Here is a 21410-nt window from a genome sequence, read left to right as displayed (position 1 = left end):
AGAGGGCTCCCACGGAACAGACAGGCACACTGAGGCCTCAGTGGGATTAGGGCAGGAAATGCCCCTCTTGCAGTGGGGGACCGCGCCGGGTCACGCACCCACCCCCTCCAGGCCACATTAGGCTAAGGTCACTCTGTGCATTGTTTCATTATTTCACTTGGAGGGTCGCCCACGGTTGACAGAACCACAAGCTGAGCCCCAGGCCCATCAGAGCGCAGTGCACACCTGCTAGGGTGGGGGAAGAGCGGGGGTCTGCCGCGGGGACCGAGGCTCTGGGGGAGGCCAATACTGCGTGCCCCTTAGGCTGCTGTGGGCGAGGCGCGGTGGCTTACGCCTGTAATCCCAGCACTTTGGGAGGCCGAGGCGGGCGGATCATGAGGTCGGGAGATCGAGACCATCCTGGCTAACACGGTGAAACCCAGTCTCTACTAAAAATACAAAAAATCAGCCGGGCGTGGTGGCGGGCACCTGTAGTCCCAGCTACTCTGGAGGCTGAGGCGGGAGAATGGCGTGAACCCGGGAGGCGGAGCTTGCAGTGAGCTGAGATTGTGCCACTGCACTCCAGCCTGGGCGACAGAGCGAGACTCCATCTCAAAAAAAAAAAAAAAAAAAGGCAGCTGTGGGCGGAAGTTATCCGTGAGCGGTATGGGCGGAAGTTATCCGTGAGCGGTATGGGGTGAAAGTGGGAGGGTCCAGCCTGGGGCAAGGTGTGGAACAGGTCATCTGGGGCAAAGAGATCAAAATGGGGTGGGAGAGGGGCAGCGCCTGCGGGAGGAGCCAGGCAAGGCCCGGGGAGGAGTGTGGGGGGCGAGGGGGGACGGTGGCTCCACCTGCACCCACTGGATGGGTATGGGGTCCTCGAAGACGGTCCAGAGCACCGCAGGCTCGCAGTCAGGCGGGGTCAGCGACCCAGCGAAGCGATAGTAGCTCGAGGTGTTCGGCCGCATCGACGCCAGCGGGAAGGTGGACATCAGATTCACTGAGGCCCCCGGGCGGCGGAGGGAGGGGGATTGGAACCAGCCTCCCCGTGCCCTGCTGGCGCCATCCCCAGCACCCCCCCAGCCGGAAAACGACCGGATGGCTCCTCACCCGGCTCAGGCACCTTCCTCAAGCCCGACACTATGGCGCAGAAATTGGTGTTGCTACAGTCCTGCTCCTGGGAGGGGCTCCAAGTGCGAGGGGTTCTGAGTGGGGGAGTCTCTGAAGAGGGAACTCTGCTGGGGTACTCTAAGCAGGAGGCTCCCAGTGGCAGGAGGCATCTGGCATCTGGGAAATGGGCTGGAGGGTTCTCGCCCCCACCGACTCTGCCGATTCAGGCATTCCCACCGCCCCATCCTCCCACAGATCCTACAGACCCTAGAGATCCCCCACAGACTCCACAGGCCTGGCCTGTCCACTTCCAGGATCCCCACGGACCCCTTTTTTGGAAACATACATAACATACATAGAATCACAGCCCCACCTTCACCGCCAGCAGCACCGCCAGCAGCACGGCCAGCACTCGAGCCCATCACCGTGATGTGGCGCCTCCTCCATGCTCTGGCACTTTGTGTTACCATGGACCACGTGCATCTGGGGGGAGGCACAGATCGTGGGAGATACCCAGCTGCCCCCACCTTGCTCTCTCTCACCCCCGTGGGAGCACTCCGGCCACCCCACCTTGTGCCCGAGTCTACCTCCATGGCCTGGCGCTGCCTGTCCAGGCTATGCTCCGAGTCTGCTCGCCTCGGGCCACCCCCCACCAGTTGAAGTGCAGCTGCAGTGCGCAGTAGACAGGTAACAGCAGCCCAGCCTCCCAAATCTCCAGGTGGTTCTGAGGATCAGTGTCCATTCAGAGTAGCAATGAAGGGGAGGAGGCACACGACACCATCTCTACCTCACCACCTGCCCACCTTGTGCCATTAGGGCACACGGTATGAGCAGAGGCCCTTCCTCAGGCCAGGCTGCTCCCTAGTAGGGCCCCACTGCCTCCATGGAATTGAACCCATGGTGTCCAGGACTCCTGCTGGTCAGCAGAGCAGAGCTCCACAGACTGCAGGGGAAACCCTCCCCCGCCACACCCAGCATGGCATGGAAGAGGGCAGAGGGCAGCCCTCCTGGGGTGGGGCTCTGAGCCCAGCTGTGTGTGGTCAGGGATCCTGGCCCTGCCAGAGACCCTGACTCCTGGTCCTCAGGGGCCATGGCTGGTTGTGAGTTGTAGGGTGGGACCTGGCACCTACACAGAGGGCGCATCTGGGCTGCTGTGTGAGGATGCTCCTTTCCTGTGAAGCTAGCCCCGTGGAGGGTTTTTGGCCCTGTAGAGCGTCTCAGCTCCCGTGTGTAGGGGGTCCTGGTCCCTGTGTACACGCGGGAGCTCTCATGCCCTGTGTGGGGCTCCTGCCCCTGCCTAGGAGGGGTCCTGACCACAGGGTGCTGACCTGTGTGGCTGTCATTCTCCAGGGTCCAAGGGCCTGGAGATGCTGAGTCATAGCCTCGGAAGATGAAGGGCCCTAGGGTAGAGTTCTGCCGGACCCTGTGAAGGTCAATGTCGATGGGGGACTGGCCTGGGCCCCCACAGGCAGGGGCCAGCTTCTTCCAGTGGGTGGGGCCTGTGGGAACAAGGACTGGGGCCTCTGGGGTGGGGGGGGTCAGGGAGGCAGCCTGGGGGTGCAGCAGAGTGGCCCCCATACACCCAGAGGATAGCCCAGCCTCAGGAAACCCAGCTCCCTGCTTCCCCCACACCTGAACAGGTCACAGCGCCCCCCTTCTCTTGTACCCTGCATCTGACCTAGCCATCTAGTCTCCCGGTTGGCTGCCCCATGGTGAGATGAAGGCGGAAGGGTCTCCGGCACACAGTTGCACACCCACACTGGGACCTCTATCACCTGCACACACTTGGGCTGGCCACAGTGACAGGCACACCAGCCTTGACTCAGGAACGGCGATCACAGCAGGCCCAGACTCACATACAGGGGGACAGTCACGCACTTGCACTTGATGCCCAGTCAGTCTACTGGGGCAGAAGACTACAGACAGAAACCTGCAAAGGCCACAGAGTGCAGGGTGCAGACTGTCTCTTGGCCACTCTTGCACCACTGGCACATGCTCTGGTGGTCCCAAGACAGACTGATCTCACACAGCCTCACGTGACACTCTGTCCTCACCACACTTGGGGTCCTGGGAGTCGTAGCACCAGGCATCTATAGAGACAGTGGGCAGGAGGCTGAGCTGAGAGGCCAGTCATCTGGGCCCTCTCCAAGCCCCATCCCATCAGATGGGGTCCAAGAATGAAGTAGGCCAGGGGAGGCCAGTGAAGAACCTTCTCTCCTGTCACCCCTACCCCGGTATTTTCTCCCCCAAGTCCCTCCCCACTCCCAGTGGCAAGACCTAAGGGGTGGTGGAGCGTGGCAAGAGGGTAGATTGGAGACCAGATGGGCAGAGTCCTGGTGCACACTCTCAGAGTCTGCGCCACACCAGCTGCACCGCAAGGCGAGCATGATGCCAGGGGCGCGCGTGGCTCGGGGGCAGCTGCAGCTAGGAAGGACTAGAAAGTGGCTAGACTGCGGAGCCAGGCTGCTGGCCTGGCTGCTACATATTTATTCATTAGCTAGCTGGGCTAGGGGCGTGGCTATTGAGAGGGTGGGAGGGGTCGGTGCCCAGGCAGGGCCACCAGGAAGACAGCCAGCGCTCCAAACTCACCCAGGTGTGCTCTGGTCCCAGGGCTGCACTGAATGCCAGCAACAATCACTGAGGTTAATCCTGCAGGGGAGGGGTGACCTATTATTATCCCCACTTACAGTCCAGGAAACAGGCTGGGGACCAGAATGACACGCCAAAGCCACCAGCAAGAAAGGTCAAATAGTGAGGGCACCTTGGACCCCAGCGCCCATGACTTTCGGGGCAAGGATGGGAGGAAGGTGTAGGACATCTCTTGCCCCGCTGTGGGCCCGAACTGCCACCCCAAGACCACAGCCTCCCTCCTACCCAGGCTCCCCTGCGGATCCAGGCCAAGACGGAGCCCTGCAGGAGGTCAGAGGAGGGGACTTCTTTGCACCCCACGCCTCTTTCCAATCGCCAGAGGGCAGGGCCCTACCCACATTGGGGATGGGAAGACCGCCCCTACCCAGAGGCAGGGCTCGGGGCTCTGTCCAGAGTGCTGACAGTGACCTGTGTGCCCGGGACTCAACACCACCACTCCACTCCTGCCCCAGCAGATGGGATAAAAAATGAGGGGCCACATCCTTCAGGCTCCCATCCCTGCCAAGGGACTTACCAGTTCCTTTCCTAACCCTGACCCCTCTCGTGTCCGGCCGCAGGCCTTCCCCCCTAGTATACACACCTGGAGTGCCCCCAGAGCAGGGCATGCAATCACACTTCCTGGGCCCCCTACCCTCTGAGACCTAGAGATGGCACTGCTGGACATGTGTGAAGAGGCCCTAGAGGACCTAGGCTACTCAGTAATACTAGGTGGCTTGGACTGGAGGGAGGGGCTGTTTCCAGCCACCCATATGATAAGGGGAGCTTAGAGGAAATGGGGCTGACGGCCAGGTTCCAAGCCCTGCCCCACCACCCCGTCCCATGATGGTGTCAAGCAGCCCTGCCTCTATGTGGATCCTGTGCATGTCAGCAACACCTGCCAAGGCAGCAGCCAATGCCCCGAGCAGGGCTGGGTGCTGCAGGATAGCTGTAGGCAGCTCAGGGCTGCTGCTCTCCCTGCACACCCCACCTGGGGGCTCCAGGCTCAGCTCTGCCTGGTCCTCAAGGGGTTTGCTGGACGCCTGCAAGGGCTGCAAATCCTAGGAACATTCTGCTGAAAGGTGGGTACCCAGCCTCTTCCACCTTAGCCTGTGGCAGCCGTGGGGGTCACACCAAGGACTGACCATGCCTCTTCCAGAACACAAGTTTATTTGGCATTTGGATGAAATGATTCTCACAGCATCTTAAGAAAAGTTAGTGTCAACCCAACCAAAAACTAAAAACCCTTAATGAAAGGAAAACATAAAAAAACAGGCATCAAGACAATGTACAGTATCAAATCCCACCTCCACATGGCAGGTCAGAGGGCACCTGGGCTCTGAGAAACCGTGGCAAGGTGGTCCTGGGGGAGGAGGACCCCTGGAGCACAAGGTTCAGCAAGGGTGACCCCAGGACTTGCTGGTCAGACTGGGGGCTGCAGCAGGCCTTGCAAAGGGGGCATTCTGGATGGCGGTGCAAAGACAGATGAGCGAGTCCAGCTCTCCTCATGCCCCCAAGGGCCTCCTGGAGCCACAGTGGCAGCGGTGTTCCAGGCAGCCCTGCCATGTGGACCTTCTGCCTGGCCTGACGTGCCAGTAGCCTGAGTGCTTGTGGAGGCCCATGGGGAAGGGGCCACCCAGCAACCCCTGGCCAGCCCAAGGCCCACCCTCTGCAGCCTGCATGGTCCACTTTACCCCGTTTCCTCACTGCCCCCTACACGTCTGACCGGCCCTACTGTTCCTCTGGTCCCCAAAGCATCCCAGTCCCACACATCTTGTGCCAGCCACCCTGTCCCGCACACACAGTTCTGAGGCCTGGCAGGAACCCTCTGAGCTCTCAGGCTCAGGCCCGTGGGGGACTCTGCTGTGTGGTCCTCGGGCCCTCACTGGCCATCTGGCACCCATAATGCACATACCTGCTGCTCTGGAACCTGGCTGCCCTGCCCCAGTGCATGTGGGATACACGACATGCTTCCTGCTTTGTCCTCTGCAGCCAACGGGGGACTCTTGTGGCCAGGACTTGTTAAGTAGCAGCCCTTCTCCAAGAGGAGCACAAGCCTGCCCGCACACAGCCTCTAGCAGCATGCTCCAGCAGGCCAAGCTCAGGGACAGGCAATTCAGTGACAAAACTCACAGCTCTGGACAGCTCTGGCACAAAGGTCAAGTCTGTCTGTGGGCAACTCAAGATTCTCATTCCATATGAGATGGAAAAAATGGGTCTCCAGCCACAGTGTGAGAATGTGTCAAGAAGTGGACTGTGCATGGAGTCCGTCCCTGAGCAGCGCCACAGAACTGCATGCTTCGGCCAGGGCTCCCAGGTGCTGCCACCTGCTGGTCTGGAAAGACTGAGCAAGACAGCACTGCCTCAGCATAGCCCAGGATGCATCGATGGCCCTGGAAGAGTGGGCCCCCAACTGACCCGCGAAGTTCCATGTGCCACCCTCACCTGCAAACGCTTGGCCACATACACACACAGAGACACAAACATACAAAGGAAAGATCCAGACATACAACGTAGAAAAGATATGGATGTGCTAAAAATCGCACAGAACCCGCTTAATCTCCAAACCTCAGAAATGTTAAAGGCCCTATGTCAGGCAACAAAACCACTGCCCAGGAGCAGGCAACAGGGTCCATCAGGCAAAAGGGTGCCAGGAAGGGCCCCCAGCCCCTGCGCTGCTGAGGAGGGGCTGGAAGGTGTGCATGCGGCCGCTGGACACTGAGCTGCAGCAGTGGCGGTGATGTAAGGAGTGGACTTTAAGGAGATAGATGCAGCCCAGGATGGTGGTTTTAGCCACCCCTCCTGCAATGAAGCAACCCTTTATGGCACAAACGGGGCCGGGGGCAGGCCCAGGGGCAATTCAACAGGAGGCAAGAGCCCAGGACTCCAGAGTGGAGAGACAGGAGGCAGCTCAGTCCCCAGACCCCAGCAGAGCATGTGGGGCCTCGGCCCCACTCCAGAGCTTCTTCCTGAGGGAGCCATGCACAGCGATGCTGGGAGGGACTGACGGGGTGGGGTCAGGCCTCCTGCCGCAGAGCTGGGCTGCAGAGCCCAGATGGAAAAACACAGTGAAGAGCTCAACCTCCTTCCAAGCTCTCCTTCTCAGGGCTTCAGGTTCCAGAGCCCCAGGGGAGCTCCCAGCCAGGGGCAGGGTCGCCTTGATTTTCACAGCTGGGCGTGTGGGGGCCATCGTCAGTACAGCCGTTGTGGCAAAGTCAAGAGGCTGCCTCCCTGAAGCAGACCCACTGCCTACACCACACTGACAGTCCAGAGGCCCCCCCTCCTGAGGGCGGCCAGCAAGGGGCACCGTGGCAGCTCCCGCTGTGCCCGTCCCAGACTGGGTCAGCAGGTGTCTCTGGACAGCGCACTGCACCGAGCAGGCCCACCAAAGATGCGTCAGGCGTGGCCATGGCCCACAGTACCTTCTTCATTCCCTGCCTTTGACATGTGTGGTCTGAACGAATTTTGTCACTCTTCTGCCATTTATAAAGGAGAAGACAGTGATCCAAAGCTATGCATGTTTCTGAAGCCCTCAAGGAAGCTCGGTGCAGGCCATCACTTCTTTTGGCAGGAGGCGGGCTGTGGTCTCTATGTACACACGCGTGCCCGCCAGTGATGTGCGGCAGTGCGTGTCCAGGCTGGGACAGGGGCCATTCAAGTCTCCCCAGTGACCGGTGTTTTCAACAACAGACAGATCCTCCCAGACCATTGGGGTATAGGCTGGGCCGTCTACACCATAGTATTGAGGGAGCTGCGGCTGTGGCGGCCGCCCCCTGGCAGTGCCTCTGCAGCTGGGTTGCTCCCGCTCTGGGCAGGGTCAGGGGGCACAAGCAGGGTGCTGCTGCTGTTGGCAGAGTCTTCCAGGTCTGCCAGAGAGGCCCCCGCAGTGGGCAGAGGCTGCTCCAGGCGCCGGGGTAATGCACCTTCACTCCCACCATCCCCAGGGGCTGGCAGGCTGACCTCCACAGGCTCAAAAGCATCATCGTCTGCAGGAAGAGACAGAGGGGTGTCAGAGGCAGGTACGGGCCTGGCACAGGGAATGCAGGGGAGCTGGGCAGAACCAGGAGATACTCCTCCTGCCTGAAGGCCCCCCCGCAGCTGGGTGGTGAGCAGGACCTGGATGGCTCCCCCAGGCCTCAGATTTTGAAGGAGGAGCCTGTCCCACATGACACCTGTTGTACCTACTGCTCCCTGTGGCTGGGAACCTGGTATATGCGAGGTGCAGGGCACATCTCAAAACGGCAGACACGGGCCTGTCCCACCATTGGTGTGAGGTAGGGGAGACACACTAACCAGCAGTCACTAGAACAGAGGCCCAAAGGGAAACTGTCTCAGACTCAGTAAGGGTGAAGACCCGGCTCAGCGGGAAGGCAGGGGCATTTGTCATCAGGGAGGCACTGGGCCCAGGTGGGTGGAAGAACATTCAGGGCTGCAGCTGGAATGTGGCAACCGGAGTGAGGGCAACAGGGCTGCAGTGAGCCGCCTGGAAAACCACACAGGTGTTTGCAGGAAGCTCTGATCCAAGGCAGGCTGTGTGGTAGGGAGTCGACTCGCTTTGTTTTGCCCGATCTTTATTACTTACTTTTTTTTTTTTTTCTTTTAAGAGATAGAATCTTAGAAGATTGCACGCTGGTGTGCAGTGATGTGACCATGGCTCATGACAGCCTTGAATTCCTGGGCTCAGGTGATCCTCCAGTCTCAGCCTGCCCAGTAACCGGGACTACAGGTGTGCCCACTATGAACGGCTAGTTTTGAATTTTTTGTGGAGATGGAGGTCTCACAGGCTGGTCTCGAACCAACCTGGGCAACATAGTGAGACCCCTCCTCCCGCCCCAGCCTCCCAGAGTGCTGGATTACAGGGATTACAGGTGTGAGCCACTGTGCCTGGGCTGCCTGCTTGTCATTACCACAGGCCGTCTCTGAAAGCTGACAGCACAAGGCCCCAGTGACACACGTCCCTCCTGGCCAGCCCCTCACAGCCCCCACCCTGCTCTGCAGCCTGGCCCACAGAGGTGTCTGGGATCTGCTGCCACCCACCGGCATCCCTTGCAGGAAGCTGGTCCTACCCTGGAAGACTGTGACAATCTGTGTCCTGAGGGCAGGGGTCAAATGCAAGTCTTTTCTGCATCTCCAGATCATGCAAGAGCTGTGGCAGCTGACCAAACAAACGAACAGGACAGACCTTTCGGCACAGCAGCACCAGCCTCACAACGCCCATTCTGCTGAGATGGGTGGGCATACAAGGAGCCAGCCGCTTTGGGGTGGCACTGCCTGCCAAATACACTACAGGTTTGTGTGTGTTCGGGGGCCTAATGCACAGGGAGATGGGATGGGACACCTGCATTGCTCACCAGACAGGGACAGGCCAGGGGTCAGGGGCCTGCCATTCCTTAGCTACACAGCCTTGAGGAATGGCGCCCACTGTCAGATGGGTGGCAGACTCCCAACTATGGGCCAGTAGCACAGAAGCCACGCTTTCCTCCCACCTCACAGAGCTGCCTCCTGACATGACACGAGGGGCTGTCACCATGGTGTCTCTAGCTCACGTGTCTTTACAGACAAGTGACTGGCTCCTGGGTCTGGGCCAGCCCTGTCTTCACAACCACCAGTGTCCGGCTCCCCAGGTCTCTAGAGCTGGGCTGAGGGCCCTGAGGGCTGCCCAGTTGACAAGTGCTCACAGAAAGGAAGGAGGTAGGAGGGAGGGGTCCCAGGCCTCCTCAGAGCTCTTCTGCACAGATCGCCAAGGGCAGCCAGGCAGGGAGATCGGGACCCCTTCTGCATGGGCAGCCCCAGGAGAAGCCTTAAAGGAAAAACCAAAGACAAAGCCGGAAAGAAGTGAGGCCCCAGGCCTCTGCAGCTGGGCAAGAGTGCTGGGCTCAGCCCCACATGCCAGGTTACTTGACAAGGTGTTCCCTCTCCCTGGGGAGTTAGGCACCTGCAGGGTCATAGAACACACTGTCCGGGTGGATGGAGGCCTCGTAGGGCGGCGGGGGGTCGTCGGGCTGGCCGATGTCCGGGTACTTGTATGCCGTGTAGGGAGGTGGAGGGTCGTGGAAGTGGAAAGTCCCACCCTCTCCGTCGTCAGAAAGATGCAGCGGCGTGAGGCCCGTGCCGAACCCGTCTGGGCCGTAATCAAAGCCAGGGATCCTGCGGCCGAGGTTGAAGTGGTGCACTGGGCCATCAAAAGTGTGGAACGGGAACAGAGACAAGTCACTGGGGGCAGGCTGCCTGGCTCCTGAGCCCCCCACCCCCAGGCTGGGCCTGCCGTCCCTGAGCACACACCTGTGCCCCGCTGCCTACCCCTCGGCCACATTCGGCATCCCCATGAGACCCCCACTGTGCTCCGTGGCATGTCCCACCCTCACCACACCAATCTGTCCCTCTGGGCTGACACTTCTGTCAGACCCAGCCTCTGGCTGCCCACACCCCTCCAGCTAGGGGGTGATCCGGGCCTCTGACCCTCAGAGGCCTCCAAGTTCTGCCCACCCTGTGGCTCGGTGGGAATAAGGAGGGTCTTGACAAGAACTTTCCTGGCCCACAGGTGAGGACACAGACCCCACAACATGTGGCCTTCAAACCTGACCAGGGGGCCCTCCACCTGCCCCTGCCCCTGCCCCTCTCTGTCCAGGGCTGGGGAGCTCATGGAGACATGGGGTGACCTGGGGTGGGGATGGGGACCAGGGTTGTGGCCCTTAGAGGGCACTTACAGTTTGCTCCAATCAGGGACTCGATGCGCTCCCGGCGCCGCTGGCGCAGCCGGTGGACCATGAAGAGCAGCAGTGACAGGATGAGGAAGGAGGAGATGCAGCTGACGACCAGGCGCATCCCGCTGGCCATGGAGTCGAACAGGCTGTTGCCATCTGAGGGGGAGGGGAGGAAATGGCCGCTCTGAGAAGGGGGGCCACCCTTGTGCTAGGCTGGGGACGCTGTCGTCCTCCTGCCCAGGCGGGCTGTGTGGACGAGGCACACAGTGTCTCCCTGTACCCAACCATCTTTAGGATACATGTGAAATAAGGCCACTCAAAATCAAGAACATGGTGACAGCACAGAAGCAGAAGAGCGAATCCCAGGTCAGGAGGAGCATCTCACCATGGCCCCTGAGGCTGCTGTGTGCCAATGCCCCTCTGACCATCACTGGAGCAAAGTAGGGTTTCCTGTCCTAGGACCAGCACTCCTAGGAGGCTGTGCTCATGTGCTGTGTACCCCAAGTGTGGCTGGGGAGCTGCCCTCCTGCAGAGGTGCACATCCTTTTCCAGGGGCCAGGGCTGTGCACAGGCCTCCCACGTCCATCCAACAGCAGCCTTCCTTTTGTCTGAGGCCTGGGCTCTTGGGAGGAAGGTGCTCAGTTGCCCAGCAAGAATGAGCCAGGGGGCGGTGAGGGACAGCCCTGTCCTGGTAGGAGGCCAGGGTTGGCCAGGTAGGCAGGGGTCTCAAGGATGACAGTTGCTGGCAGTTTGGAGTGGGGGCGACGTCCCTGCGGAGCTTGGCTCAGGCAGCTGTTGTGGGGAGGACAGGCTGCAAGGGAGTAGCACAGGGCATCAGGAAGCCAGGAGGAGGACCTGCCGTGGCAGAGAAGGGAATGACAGAGGCCTGGGCCAGGTAGTGACAGACTGGGAGAAGTGACAGTACAAGGTACACTTGGGACTGCGATTGCCACAACTCCCTGATGGACTGTATGGGGGACAGCGAGCCCCTGCTGGCAGCCGCACGGTCAACTCGTGTATCGTTTCACAAATGAGCTTCTGCTGTGGTTGGGAGTGAAGCCTGTCACTCCAATCCTTAACAAGCCATGGCAGAGAAAATGCGCATCCCCTGACACACCCAGCCCTGGCATACACGTGCAGATGACCTGGACACAGCACTGGGTCCCACACCTTCCCACTGAGATGCTCTCCTGGCTCAGCCACACCCACACAGTGGGTACACATGCACCAAGCGCAGGTGTAGGAGGGCTGGGTGGACCCGACTCCACCTCTTTGCTGGGTGAGTAGGCAGGAGGGGCCATGAAGCTGAGTCCCAGCCAGGCTAGACGCCAAGGAGCACTGGTCTAAGCTGCTGCGCCTTCCTCTGCTCTTCTTGGACCCTTTCACGCTTTTCGTGGCCACCACTTGGCTGGGATGCTACTAGTATTCAGCAGGTGGAGGCCGGGGTGCTGCTCAACATCCTCCAGGACAGCCCTCAACACACAATATCTGGTCCAAATGTCAACAGCACCAAGAGGGAGACACCCTGCCCTGGTGCAGTGCACACTGGCGATAGGGGCTCGATATGAGCTGCCCATGGGGAGGCAGAGATGATGTGAGTGGTAGCAGGCATGAAGGGAGAATCTGTACCAGCCATGCATCTATAACATGGCTGGCACTTCCATGCACTCCTGACTTGGGTAAACTGGCAACTCACAGAAGTCACAGAATAATGGAACCAGGAAGTGGTCCCAGAAGTAGCTGCCTCCACAGACCAAGAGTGAAGGCCAGGGAGGCTTCAGAACGAGGAGTGACCCATCAGCTCCTGGAAGCAGGAGGACCCCACACCAGCAGGGACCCTCCTAAGCTAGGAGTGGCCACTCCCACCTCTGCAACAATCTCGGCAGGCAGGACCCCTACTGCCTGCCCCAAGGAGACACTTCACAACCCCCATGTGAGTGGCTGGGTTCCCAGAGCCCTCAAGCCATTCCTGCTAGCCCAGTACACTCCATGCCCACACAGATGGCAGCGCCAGCTCCTGCCCTCCTCCCACGTGGCCAGGAAGCATCTCCAAAAGCTGCATTTTTTGCTGACGACACATGAAGTGAATATGTGAGGATACATCCTCTCACCAATTAGCGGCTTTTCCTGATGCCTCTGACCCTCCTCCGGTCTCAAGGGCACGCTCATCAGTGGGAGAAAGCCTAGTGGCCCAGGGACTGGCGATGTGCCTGTTCACTGGAGGCCAGTTCAGTGATCCCAGGGGAGCTCCTAAGAAAGCAGCCCCTTTGCAATGACTAACTCTTAATCAGCTCTAAAATAAACCCAAGGACATGGTCAAGGTCCCAACTGTCCCTCCAAGGTGGGGACCGGAAATAATCATCTCTCAGAACCAAGCCACTTGTAGTCAAGTACAAAGAAGAGAGCCTGCCCCAGAAGCCAGAGGCCAGCCCAGGGGCCCCAGAGGCCCCTTGATAGGGCTGATCCCTCCATGGAGTTCTGGGCTGTGCAGTTGGGGTTGTCTTTTGTCTCTCAGCTATCCTGCAGCTCCCAGAGAGAGGATCCAGCCTGTGCAAGAAGAGCTCCAGTGACAAGGCGCTCACCGTTTCATCGAGCTTGGTTAAGTGGTAACAGTTTCAAAATCTCCATCAGAGAAACCAAGGGGAGCAGAAGGTCAGCAGGGATCAGAAGCTGAGACCAGGAACCCAGTGTGGGCTCTGTGCCTGGCAGCTGCACCAGCCAAACACCTCACCATGTCTCTGGGAACCTCATCATATCAGGGCTGCCTGACAGCAGCAGAGTAAGCAGGGGCAGAGGGCAGCATGAGTTTCAGCTGCTCTGCACCTTGGTCAGCACTTGGTGCTGTCAGTTTCATTACTTTAGCCTTTCGAGCAGGGGTGGTACCCCACGTGGATTTAGTTTGTTTCCCTAATGGCCAATACTAAGCATCGTTTCAGGTGCCTGTCATCCTATAACTTCTTTGGTAAAGTGTAATAATTTAAATCTTCTAAAGCCATTTTTCAATAGCGTTGTTTTGTTTTCTTATTATTGAGTTTTTATGTATTCTGAATACAGACCTTTGATTTGTGTTTTGCAAATATTTGTTTTGATTCAGTCAGGGGCTTATTTTTTCATTTCCTTAACAGTGTCTTCCAAAGAACAGAAGTTTTCAATTTTGATGAAGCCAAATTTGTCTGTTTTTTTAAGGATCATGCTGAAAATGTTGCCTAACCCATGGTCACAAAGATTTCTCTCTGTTTTCTCCTAGAAGCTTTATAGTTCAAGGTTTTACAGTTGCGTCTATGACCATTTTGAGTAAATTTTACATACAGTAGGAGGGACAGTGTAAGGTTTGTATTTTTTGGCATATGGATGTCCTGCTGTCCCAGCACCAGTCTATCCTTTCTCCACTGAACTGCTCTTGCGCCTTTGTCAAAGATTAGGCTGGTCTGAAGGTAGTGAGTCATCTCAATTGATTGTTCACAGTCAGTAACAGATCAAACTCCTTGTTGTACTCGTTTCCCGTTCTCACTACTGCACTTGACTCATCTTAAACAAACAAACAAAAACGAGAGATCACCTGATTATATGTACTGTGGGACTATTTCTGGACTGTTCTGCTCCACTGATCTATGTGTCTATTCCTTCATCGATACCATACTGTTGTGATTACTATGGCTGTACAGTAACTCATAAATTAGGTAGCATGGATCCCCCAACTTTGTTCTTTGTAAAAACTACTTTGGCTATTTTAATTATTTTGCCTTTCCACCAACTTTTATCTATCTTTTTATTATTTAAGAGATGGGGTCTTGCTATGTTAGCCAGGTTGGTCTTGAACTCCTGGCCTCAAGCAATCCTCCTGCCTCAGACTTCCAAAGTGCTAAAATTACAGGCATGAGCTGCTGAACCCAGTCCACCTAACTTTTATTTTATTTTTATTTTTTGAGATGGAGTCTCACTCTGTCACGCAGGCTGGAGTACAGTGGCGTGATCTCAGCTCACTGTAACCTTTACCTCCCAGGTTGAAGTGATTCTCCAGCCTCAGCCTCCTGAGTAGCTGGTATTATAGGCATGAACCACCACACCCAACTCATTTTTTGTATTTTTTGTAGAGAGAGGGCTTCACCGTGTTGGCCAGACTGGTCACAAACTCCTGATCTCAAGTGATCCAACCTCCCCGGCCTCCCAAAGTGCTGGGATTACAGGTGCGAGACACCACGCCTGCTCCACCTGATTTTTAGAATTAGCCTGTCAGTACCTACAAAAATGTCTGCTAGAATTTTGGCTGGGATTATACTGAATCTATAATTTAGGAAGAGTTAACCTCGTAATGATATTGAGACACCTGATCCATAAACATGGTATATTTCCTGTTATTTAAGCCTTTGATTTTTTTCATCACGGTTTTACAGTTTGCAGCAAACAGAATGTGCACATATTTTATATTATTTATAATTGGGTATTTCATGTTTTTTGGTGCTATTATTAATGGTACTCTTCTCAAAATTTTCAATTTTCAACCATTACAGATAGATTATATAAATATAATGAATTTTTGTTATGTTGACCTTATATCTGGAGACCTTGCTTAAACACACTTATTAGTTCTAATAACTTTCCTGTAGATTCCCTAGGATTTTCTATGCAATCATGTGATCTGCCAAGGGAGATGGTTTCATTTCTTCCCTTCTGGCCTGGATGGTTTTTCATTTCTTCCTGCCTTCTGGCACTGGCTTTGACCTTGAGCACAATAATGACAGGGTGGCAAGAGTAGACACTCTCAGCTTGTTGAAGAGGACATTCTGATGCTTAACACATGACATCCTATTCCCAGAGTCTCCAGTTTTGGTGATAGTGTCTCGGTTCTTGATGCAGTATGAGCACTTTCCAGGAGAAGGCCCTAGGAGAGTCAGGAGCCCATGGAAGCATGGCCACAGGGTGGGCAGAGCAGGGCCCAGCTAAGTTGCTCTGGCCGTGCAGGAGAGAGGGCTGCAGCTGCTCTGGGCCCACCCAGATGCACTAAGGACCCTGCTCTGCTAAGAAGTACTTGGGGCTGGGCAGGCTCTTTAGGCCATACATGCCCACAAATGGGTCATCCTTGTATACATCTGGGCATTCTTACAAAGCTTGGACAGAGTGGTAAGGCAGCACTGGTAGACTCCTGAGAAATGGAACCAGGGGTCCAGGTAGCATGGCTTGTGAACAGAGTTTGACTCTTGTAGTCACTAAGTCCAGTCACTAAGCTGGGGGTTTAAAGTTATGTGGCTGGGCACAGGGAACTTGGTAAGCACTCAACCGGTGCTTCTCATGGCCCTAAACAGACATGCACCCTATACGAGGAGAAACTGCCCTGCAGAATGGGGTCCAAGCATCACCCTCTAGCTCTGGGTCCTCTGGTGGGCTTGGCTGCAAATGTAGCCTTGTGCTCACCACAGTCAACTGCACATGTGTGATGGTACATGCTACAGTGCCCACTTTCACCTAGCCTCAGGCACGGCCTCTGGAGGACAGCTTTGTCCTCCCACCCAGCAGCCCTCCTGGTGTGGAGGGACACTGACAACATTCCACTCGGGCAGCTTTCACTGTTGTGGCCCAGCCTCTAGCTGCAGCCTCTCCTCCACAGGGCCCCTGGAGACAGAGATGGCCATCACGCCCTGTCCAAGCTGCTCTTCTGCAGGGGCCACAAGTCCAGGGGCTTCCACAAGTCCCCATCATTTCATTCCTACTGTGGCACCCAAGAAAGAAAGAAACTCATACTTTTGATTTACGTTTCCCTTGAGATCTGAATTCACACAGAGCTGCAGCTACACCGGTGTGCAGAATGACAAAGCATGCCCGTGGAGTGTGAGGGGTGTTAACGTCTCAGAGAGCTGCGGCCCCCCTGCTCCTCCCTTTTTGCAAGTGGAAAGGAGAGGATCACCCCGAGATCAGATTCCCTGTAGCGTCTACCTTAAAGCCCCGCCTGGTGGTGAGGAGTCTGATCTCGAAACTGAGAATAACACTTGAAAAATCTTTTTCTTGAAGATTCTAAGGTACAAATGGATGACTGTAAGCAATGACAACTGTCACTACCCTCCATATCATCATACTAGAGAACAGGAAGAGCTCCAATGTGGACATAAATTAGAAGTCTAGGCTGGGCGCGGTGGCTCATGCCTGTAATCCCAGCACTTGGGAAGCTGAGGTGGGTGGATCGCTTGAGGCCAGGAGTTGAAGACCTGGCCTGGACAACATGGCGAAACCTTGTCTCTACCAAAAATACAAAAACTAGCCAGGCATGGTGGCACGCGCCTGTAGTCCCAGCTACTGGTGAGGCTGAGGCAGGAGAACGGCTTAAACCCTGGAGGTGGAGGTTTGAAGACAGGTTTGAAGCTGTCAGTGGTGATTTGTGAACAAACAGCCACACTTGAGTTCAAGTTCATTTGTGAATGCTGCCTGTCACCCCAGAATGGGAAGGAGGCAGCTGGAGGGGTCGTGTCAGACACGCCCACTAGAGTAGTGGCATCAAAGTCTCTGAGACATCTCTGTGACAAACGCTGCCACTGCTGCTGTGCCATGCTCCATAAACTCTCCTGAGTCCTCACCACTGAGGAAGCAAAGGGACGCCTAGCCTCCAGCCCCAAATAGGGAGGCTGACTTGGGACGTCCTATCAAGAGTCTTACCTGGGTCCAGACACATGAACTTGCAGCACTCTTTGGGGTCCTTGCGGTACTGCTGGCAGCCCTGGGGCCTCTCACAGAGGGCAGCCACACACATCTCAGGCTCCCCTCCATGGCAGGTGCAGCTCAGGCATGGGTCGTCCCCCTTAGGGGTGAAGTAGAACCCTTCATCCACCACGTTGTCCTTGATGTCAACACACGTTTGACCTGCAATGAGCACACATTGTGTACAGATGTATGCACTGCCAAAAAAGGTAGCCTCCCCGTGTGGGCCTGTGAATGCTACCTGTTACCTTAGAATGGGAAGGAGGCAGCTGGAGGGGGCATAGTAACGGCATCAAAGCCTCTGAGACAGCTCTGTGAGCAAACGCTGCCATCACTGCTGCACCACTTGACATGAGCTGACCTTCCCCACCTGGGCCTGGGGAATGAACAAGGCAACTGAAGACTTGGGCAGACTGTACTGAGTCTTCCTAGTACTGGAATGCCATGGATCTCTGGCCCATGGCACAGGGAGTGACTGTCCAAGAGCAGTCACTACAACACACTGTTAGGACAAAGTACATCTAGCCAGGGCAAATGGAGGCTGGAGAGCCAGGATGGAGCACAATGCCAGACTCCAGGGTCACTGCAGAAGTGTTTGCCTGGAAGTTGCCGAAGTAGGTTACTTATGAGATTTTCTCAATTCTAAGGTGCAGCTGCTATGAGTATTAACCATTTCAAAATCAGAATGTGTCTAAGGAAGCTGCCAGTTCTGCTTGGGAAGACAGTCCCCTGGACCCGAGGCACTCTGCACAGAGCTGACCTGGGACGAGTAAGAGGAATGGCCATGGCTAAAAACCCAGAGTCTTCAACTGGTAGGCAGACGTTGCAAATGCCTGGAGGAAGAGACAAGGGATGAAGGAGCCTCGAAGAGAGCCACCCTCAGTGAAAGGCAAAGAGACATGAGAAGGTAGCTTCTTACAGTCTCCAAACGGGGTAAGGATGTCTAGAAAAAGACTCTTTCGAAATTTCACAATCACAGGTCTATGCCTCACTTAAGATTGCAGTCAGCCGGGCGCGGTGGCTCACACCTGTAATCCCAGCACTTTGGAAGGCTGAGGCAGGCAGATCGCCTGTGGTCAGGAGTTCGAGACCAGCCTGGCCAACATGGCAAAACCCCATCTCCACTAAAAATACAAAAATTAGCCAAGCGTGGTGGCATGTGCCTGTAATCCCAGCTACTCAGGAGGCTGAGGCACGAGAATCTCCTGACCCCAGAGGGGTAGGTTGCAGTGAGCAGAGATTGTGCCACTGCACTCCGGCCTGGGCAACAGCATGAGACTCTGTCTCAAAAAAAAACAAAACAAAAAAAAAAAAAAAAAAAAAAAAAAAAAAAAAAAAAAAAAAAAAAAAAAAAACAGGATTGGGGTCAAATCTAGGTCACCCATGTGGTCAGGAACTCCCAGGGCAAGATATTCACATACAATTATTCCCTGGCTAAAACAGAGAAAATAGAATGAAGAGAAATGAACAGAGCTCCCAGAGAAATGTGAAACACCATTAAGTACACCAACATATGTGAAACAGGAGTAACAAATGGAGAGGAGAGAGAGAAAGACGCAAAAAAAAAAAAAAGTCGAAGAACTAACAGCTGCAAACTACTCAAATTCATTGAAAAACAGTAACCTACACATCCAGAAAGCTCAACAAATTCCACGTTCCTAGGATAAATGCAAAGGAGCCACAAATTGACACATCAGAGTGAAAATGCTGAAAGTGAAAGACAAGGCGAAAATATGAAAAGCAGCAAATGGGACATGACTTATTACTTCTAAGGGAACCCCAATAAGACAAACAACTGACTTCTCAGCAGAAACAACAGAGGCTGGGGCAGTGGGATAACTGCTCACAGAAAACCATCAACCAAGATCCATATCCAGCAAAGATATCTTCTGAAAAATGAAAGTAAAATAAACTTTCCCAGACAAACAACAAGTGAGAGAAGTTGTTTGCAGATCCACCTTATAAGAAACACTAAAGGAAGTTTTTCAGGCTAAAAGTATGCAATCCTCAGAGAGTAATTTGAATACAAATAAGAAACTGAAGAGCAACAGTAAAGGCAATCATGTGATTATAAATTACAGCCTACATGCATAGTTTTCCTCCTTTATTCTCTTAGCTGATTTAAAAAGCAATTGTATAAAATAATATGTACGGAATGTAGTATTGGGTCTATAACATACAAAAATATAACACACTTAGATTTGCCAAGAATGGCACAAAGGTGGTGTGTGGGAGCAAAGCTATACTGGACTAAAGAACCTTGACCTAAGTCTCATACCTTATTAAAACACTCATTCAAAACACATCCTAGACTTAAATGTAAAACGGAGAATGATTAAAAGTTTAGGAAAAAAACGCAGAAGAAATGTAAGGCTAGACAAAGAGTACTTGGACTTGACACCAAAAGAATAATCCATAAAAGGAAGCTGGGCTCAGTGGCTCGCACCTGTAATCCCAGCACTTTGTGAGGCTGAGGTAGGTGGATCACCTGAGGTCTGGAGTTTGAGACCAGCCTGGCCAACATTGTGACACCCTGTCTCTACTAAAAATACAAAAATTAACCAGGCGTGGTGGCTCATGTTGGTAATCCCAGCTACTTGGGAAGCTGAGGCACAAGAATCACTTGAACCCAGGAGGTGGAGGTTGCAGTGAGCCAAGATTGCACCACTTCACTCCAGCCTGGGCAACAGAGTGAAACTCTGTCTCAAAAAAAAAAAAAACCATAAAAGGAGAGACAAATAACTAGGACTTCATTAAAATTAAGAACTTTTGTTCTTTGGGTAAACTTATACTGCCAGGAAAAAACAATAACAACAAAACTTTTGTTCCTGAAAGCTCATCTGAAGAGGATGAAGGCAAGCTGCAGACTAGAAAAAATATTTGCAAACCACATATCCGACAAAGGACTGGTATCTAGAATACATAAAGAACTCTCAAAACTCCACAGTTTAAAAGAGAACAAAACGGATCATTAGTTCACACCTGTAATCTCAATACAGGAGGATCACTTGAGCCTAGGAGTTGCGTTTGAGGCCAGCCTAGGCAACATAGTGAGATCCTATCTCTATAGAAAATAAAAAACTTAAAAAAAATAAAAAAAAAGCACACCAACAAGGCACATTTATACATATGTAACAAACCTGCACATTGTGCACATGTACCCTAAAACTTAAAGTATAATAATAAAATTTAAAAAATAAATAAAATAAAATAAACTACATGCTAATCAAAAAAAAAAAAAAAAAAGAAAAGAAAAAACTTAGCCAGGCATGACGGTGCACACCTACAGTTCCAGCTACTCAGGAGACTGAAGTGGGAGGACTGCCTGAGCCCAGGAGCTGGAGGTTATAGTGAACTATGATTGCACCACTGCATTTGAGCCTGGGTGACAGAGCAAGACCCTTTCTCAAAACAAAACGAACAAACGATGCAAAGAGAAAACGGAAAAATAATGTGAATAACAAAGAGGATATACAGACAGCAAATAAGCACATGAAACATGAAGAGGTTTTAACGTCACTGGCCTCAGGGAAATGCAAATTGAAATCATAGGGAGCTACGTGTCTACATACATATCTGCATACCTAACAGAAGGGCTAAGATGAAAAATAGTGAAAACAGTAAGCGCTGCAGAGGATATGGAGAAATTAAATCACTGTTGCTAGTGGGACTATAAAACAGTACAGCCACTCTGGAAAACAATTCACTTGTTTCTTTAAAAACTAGATATGCAACTACAACACAACCAAGCAACTGTAATCCTGGGCATCTATCACAGAGAATTGAAAACACATTTGCAGCCAGGCACGGTGGCTCATGCCTGTAATCCCAGCACTTTGGGAGGCCGATGCGGGTGGATCATCTGAGGCTGGGAGTTCAAGACCAGCCTGGCCAACATGATGAAACCTGTCTCTACTAAAAAGACAAAAATTAGCTGGGCGTAGTGGCACATGCCTGTAATCCCAGCTATTCAGGAGGCTGAGACATGAGAATCGCTTGAACCCAAGAGGCGGAAGCTACAGTGAGCCAAGACTGTGCCACTGCACTCCAGCCTGGGCAACAGAGTAAGACTCTGTCATACACACACACACACACACGCACACACAAAGAAAGAAAAGAAAAAAAAAAAGAAAACATGTTTGCACAAAAACCTGTATGCGGATGTTCACGGCAGCTTTCATTGTAATAGCCAAAGACTGGAAACAGCCCAGATGTCCTTCAACACTTGAGGCCTATAGTTTGAGAACAGCTTGGGCAACATAGTGAAATCCCGCCTCTACAAAAAATAAATAAATAAATAAGTTG

The 21410-nt window shown here is 53.9% G+C and overlaps 1 protein-coding gene and 1 long non-coding RNA gene across 7 annotated transcripts in view; both read right to left on the bottom strand.

Annotated features, from left to right (window-relative positions):
* Window positions 1–1080: 1080 nt before the first annotated feature.
* LOC129468308 (uncharacterized) lies at window positions 1081–3982 on the bottom strand. The gene is made up of 3 exons (XR_008652598.2): window positions 3679–3982; window positions 2418–2512; window positions 1081–1572 (listed from the first exon to the last, which is right to left on the bottom strand). It is a non-coding gene; the product is annotated as an uncharacterized lncRNA (long non-coding RNA).
* An 885-nt stretch (window positions 3983–4867) lies between these two features.
* The window catches only part of DGCR2 (DiGeorge syndrome critical region gene 2), an 85585-nt gene continuing 69042 nt past the window's right edge, over window positions 4868–21410 (bottom strand). For all 6 annotated transcript variants that reach the window (XM_055253618.2, XM_055253622.2, XM_055253621.2 and 3 more), the window contains 4 exons: window positions 17064–17267; window positions 10422–10574; window positions 9650–9886; window positions 4868–7700 (listed from right to left, as the gene is read on the bottom strand). In XM_055253618.2, the coding sequence (XP_055109593.1) occupies window positions 7444–7700; window positions 9650–9886; window positions 10422–10574; window positions 17064–17267 (851 nt within the window). In that variant the 3' untranslated portion in view covers window positions 4868–7443. The remainder of the gene's footprint in view (window positions 7701–9649; window positions 9887–10421; window positions 10575–17063; window positions 17268–21410) is intronic.

The sequence above is a fragment of the Symphalangus syndactylus genome, chromosome 18 (genome assembly GCF_028878055.3).
Source record: "Symphalangus syndactylus isolate Jambi chromosome 18, NHGRI_mSymSyn1-v2.1_pri, whole genome shotgun sequence".
In the NCBI taxonomy this organism is placed as follows: Eukaryota; Metazoa; Chordata; class Mammalia; order Primates; family Hylobatidae; genus Symphalangus; species Symphalangus syndactylus.
The sequence above is the reverse complement of the archived record's forward strand: the minus strand, read 5'-3'. Positions and strand labels throughout refer to the sequence as shown.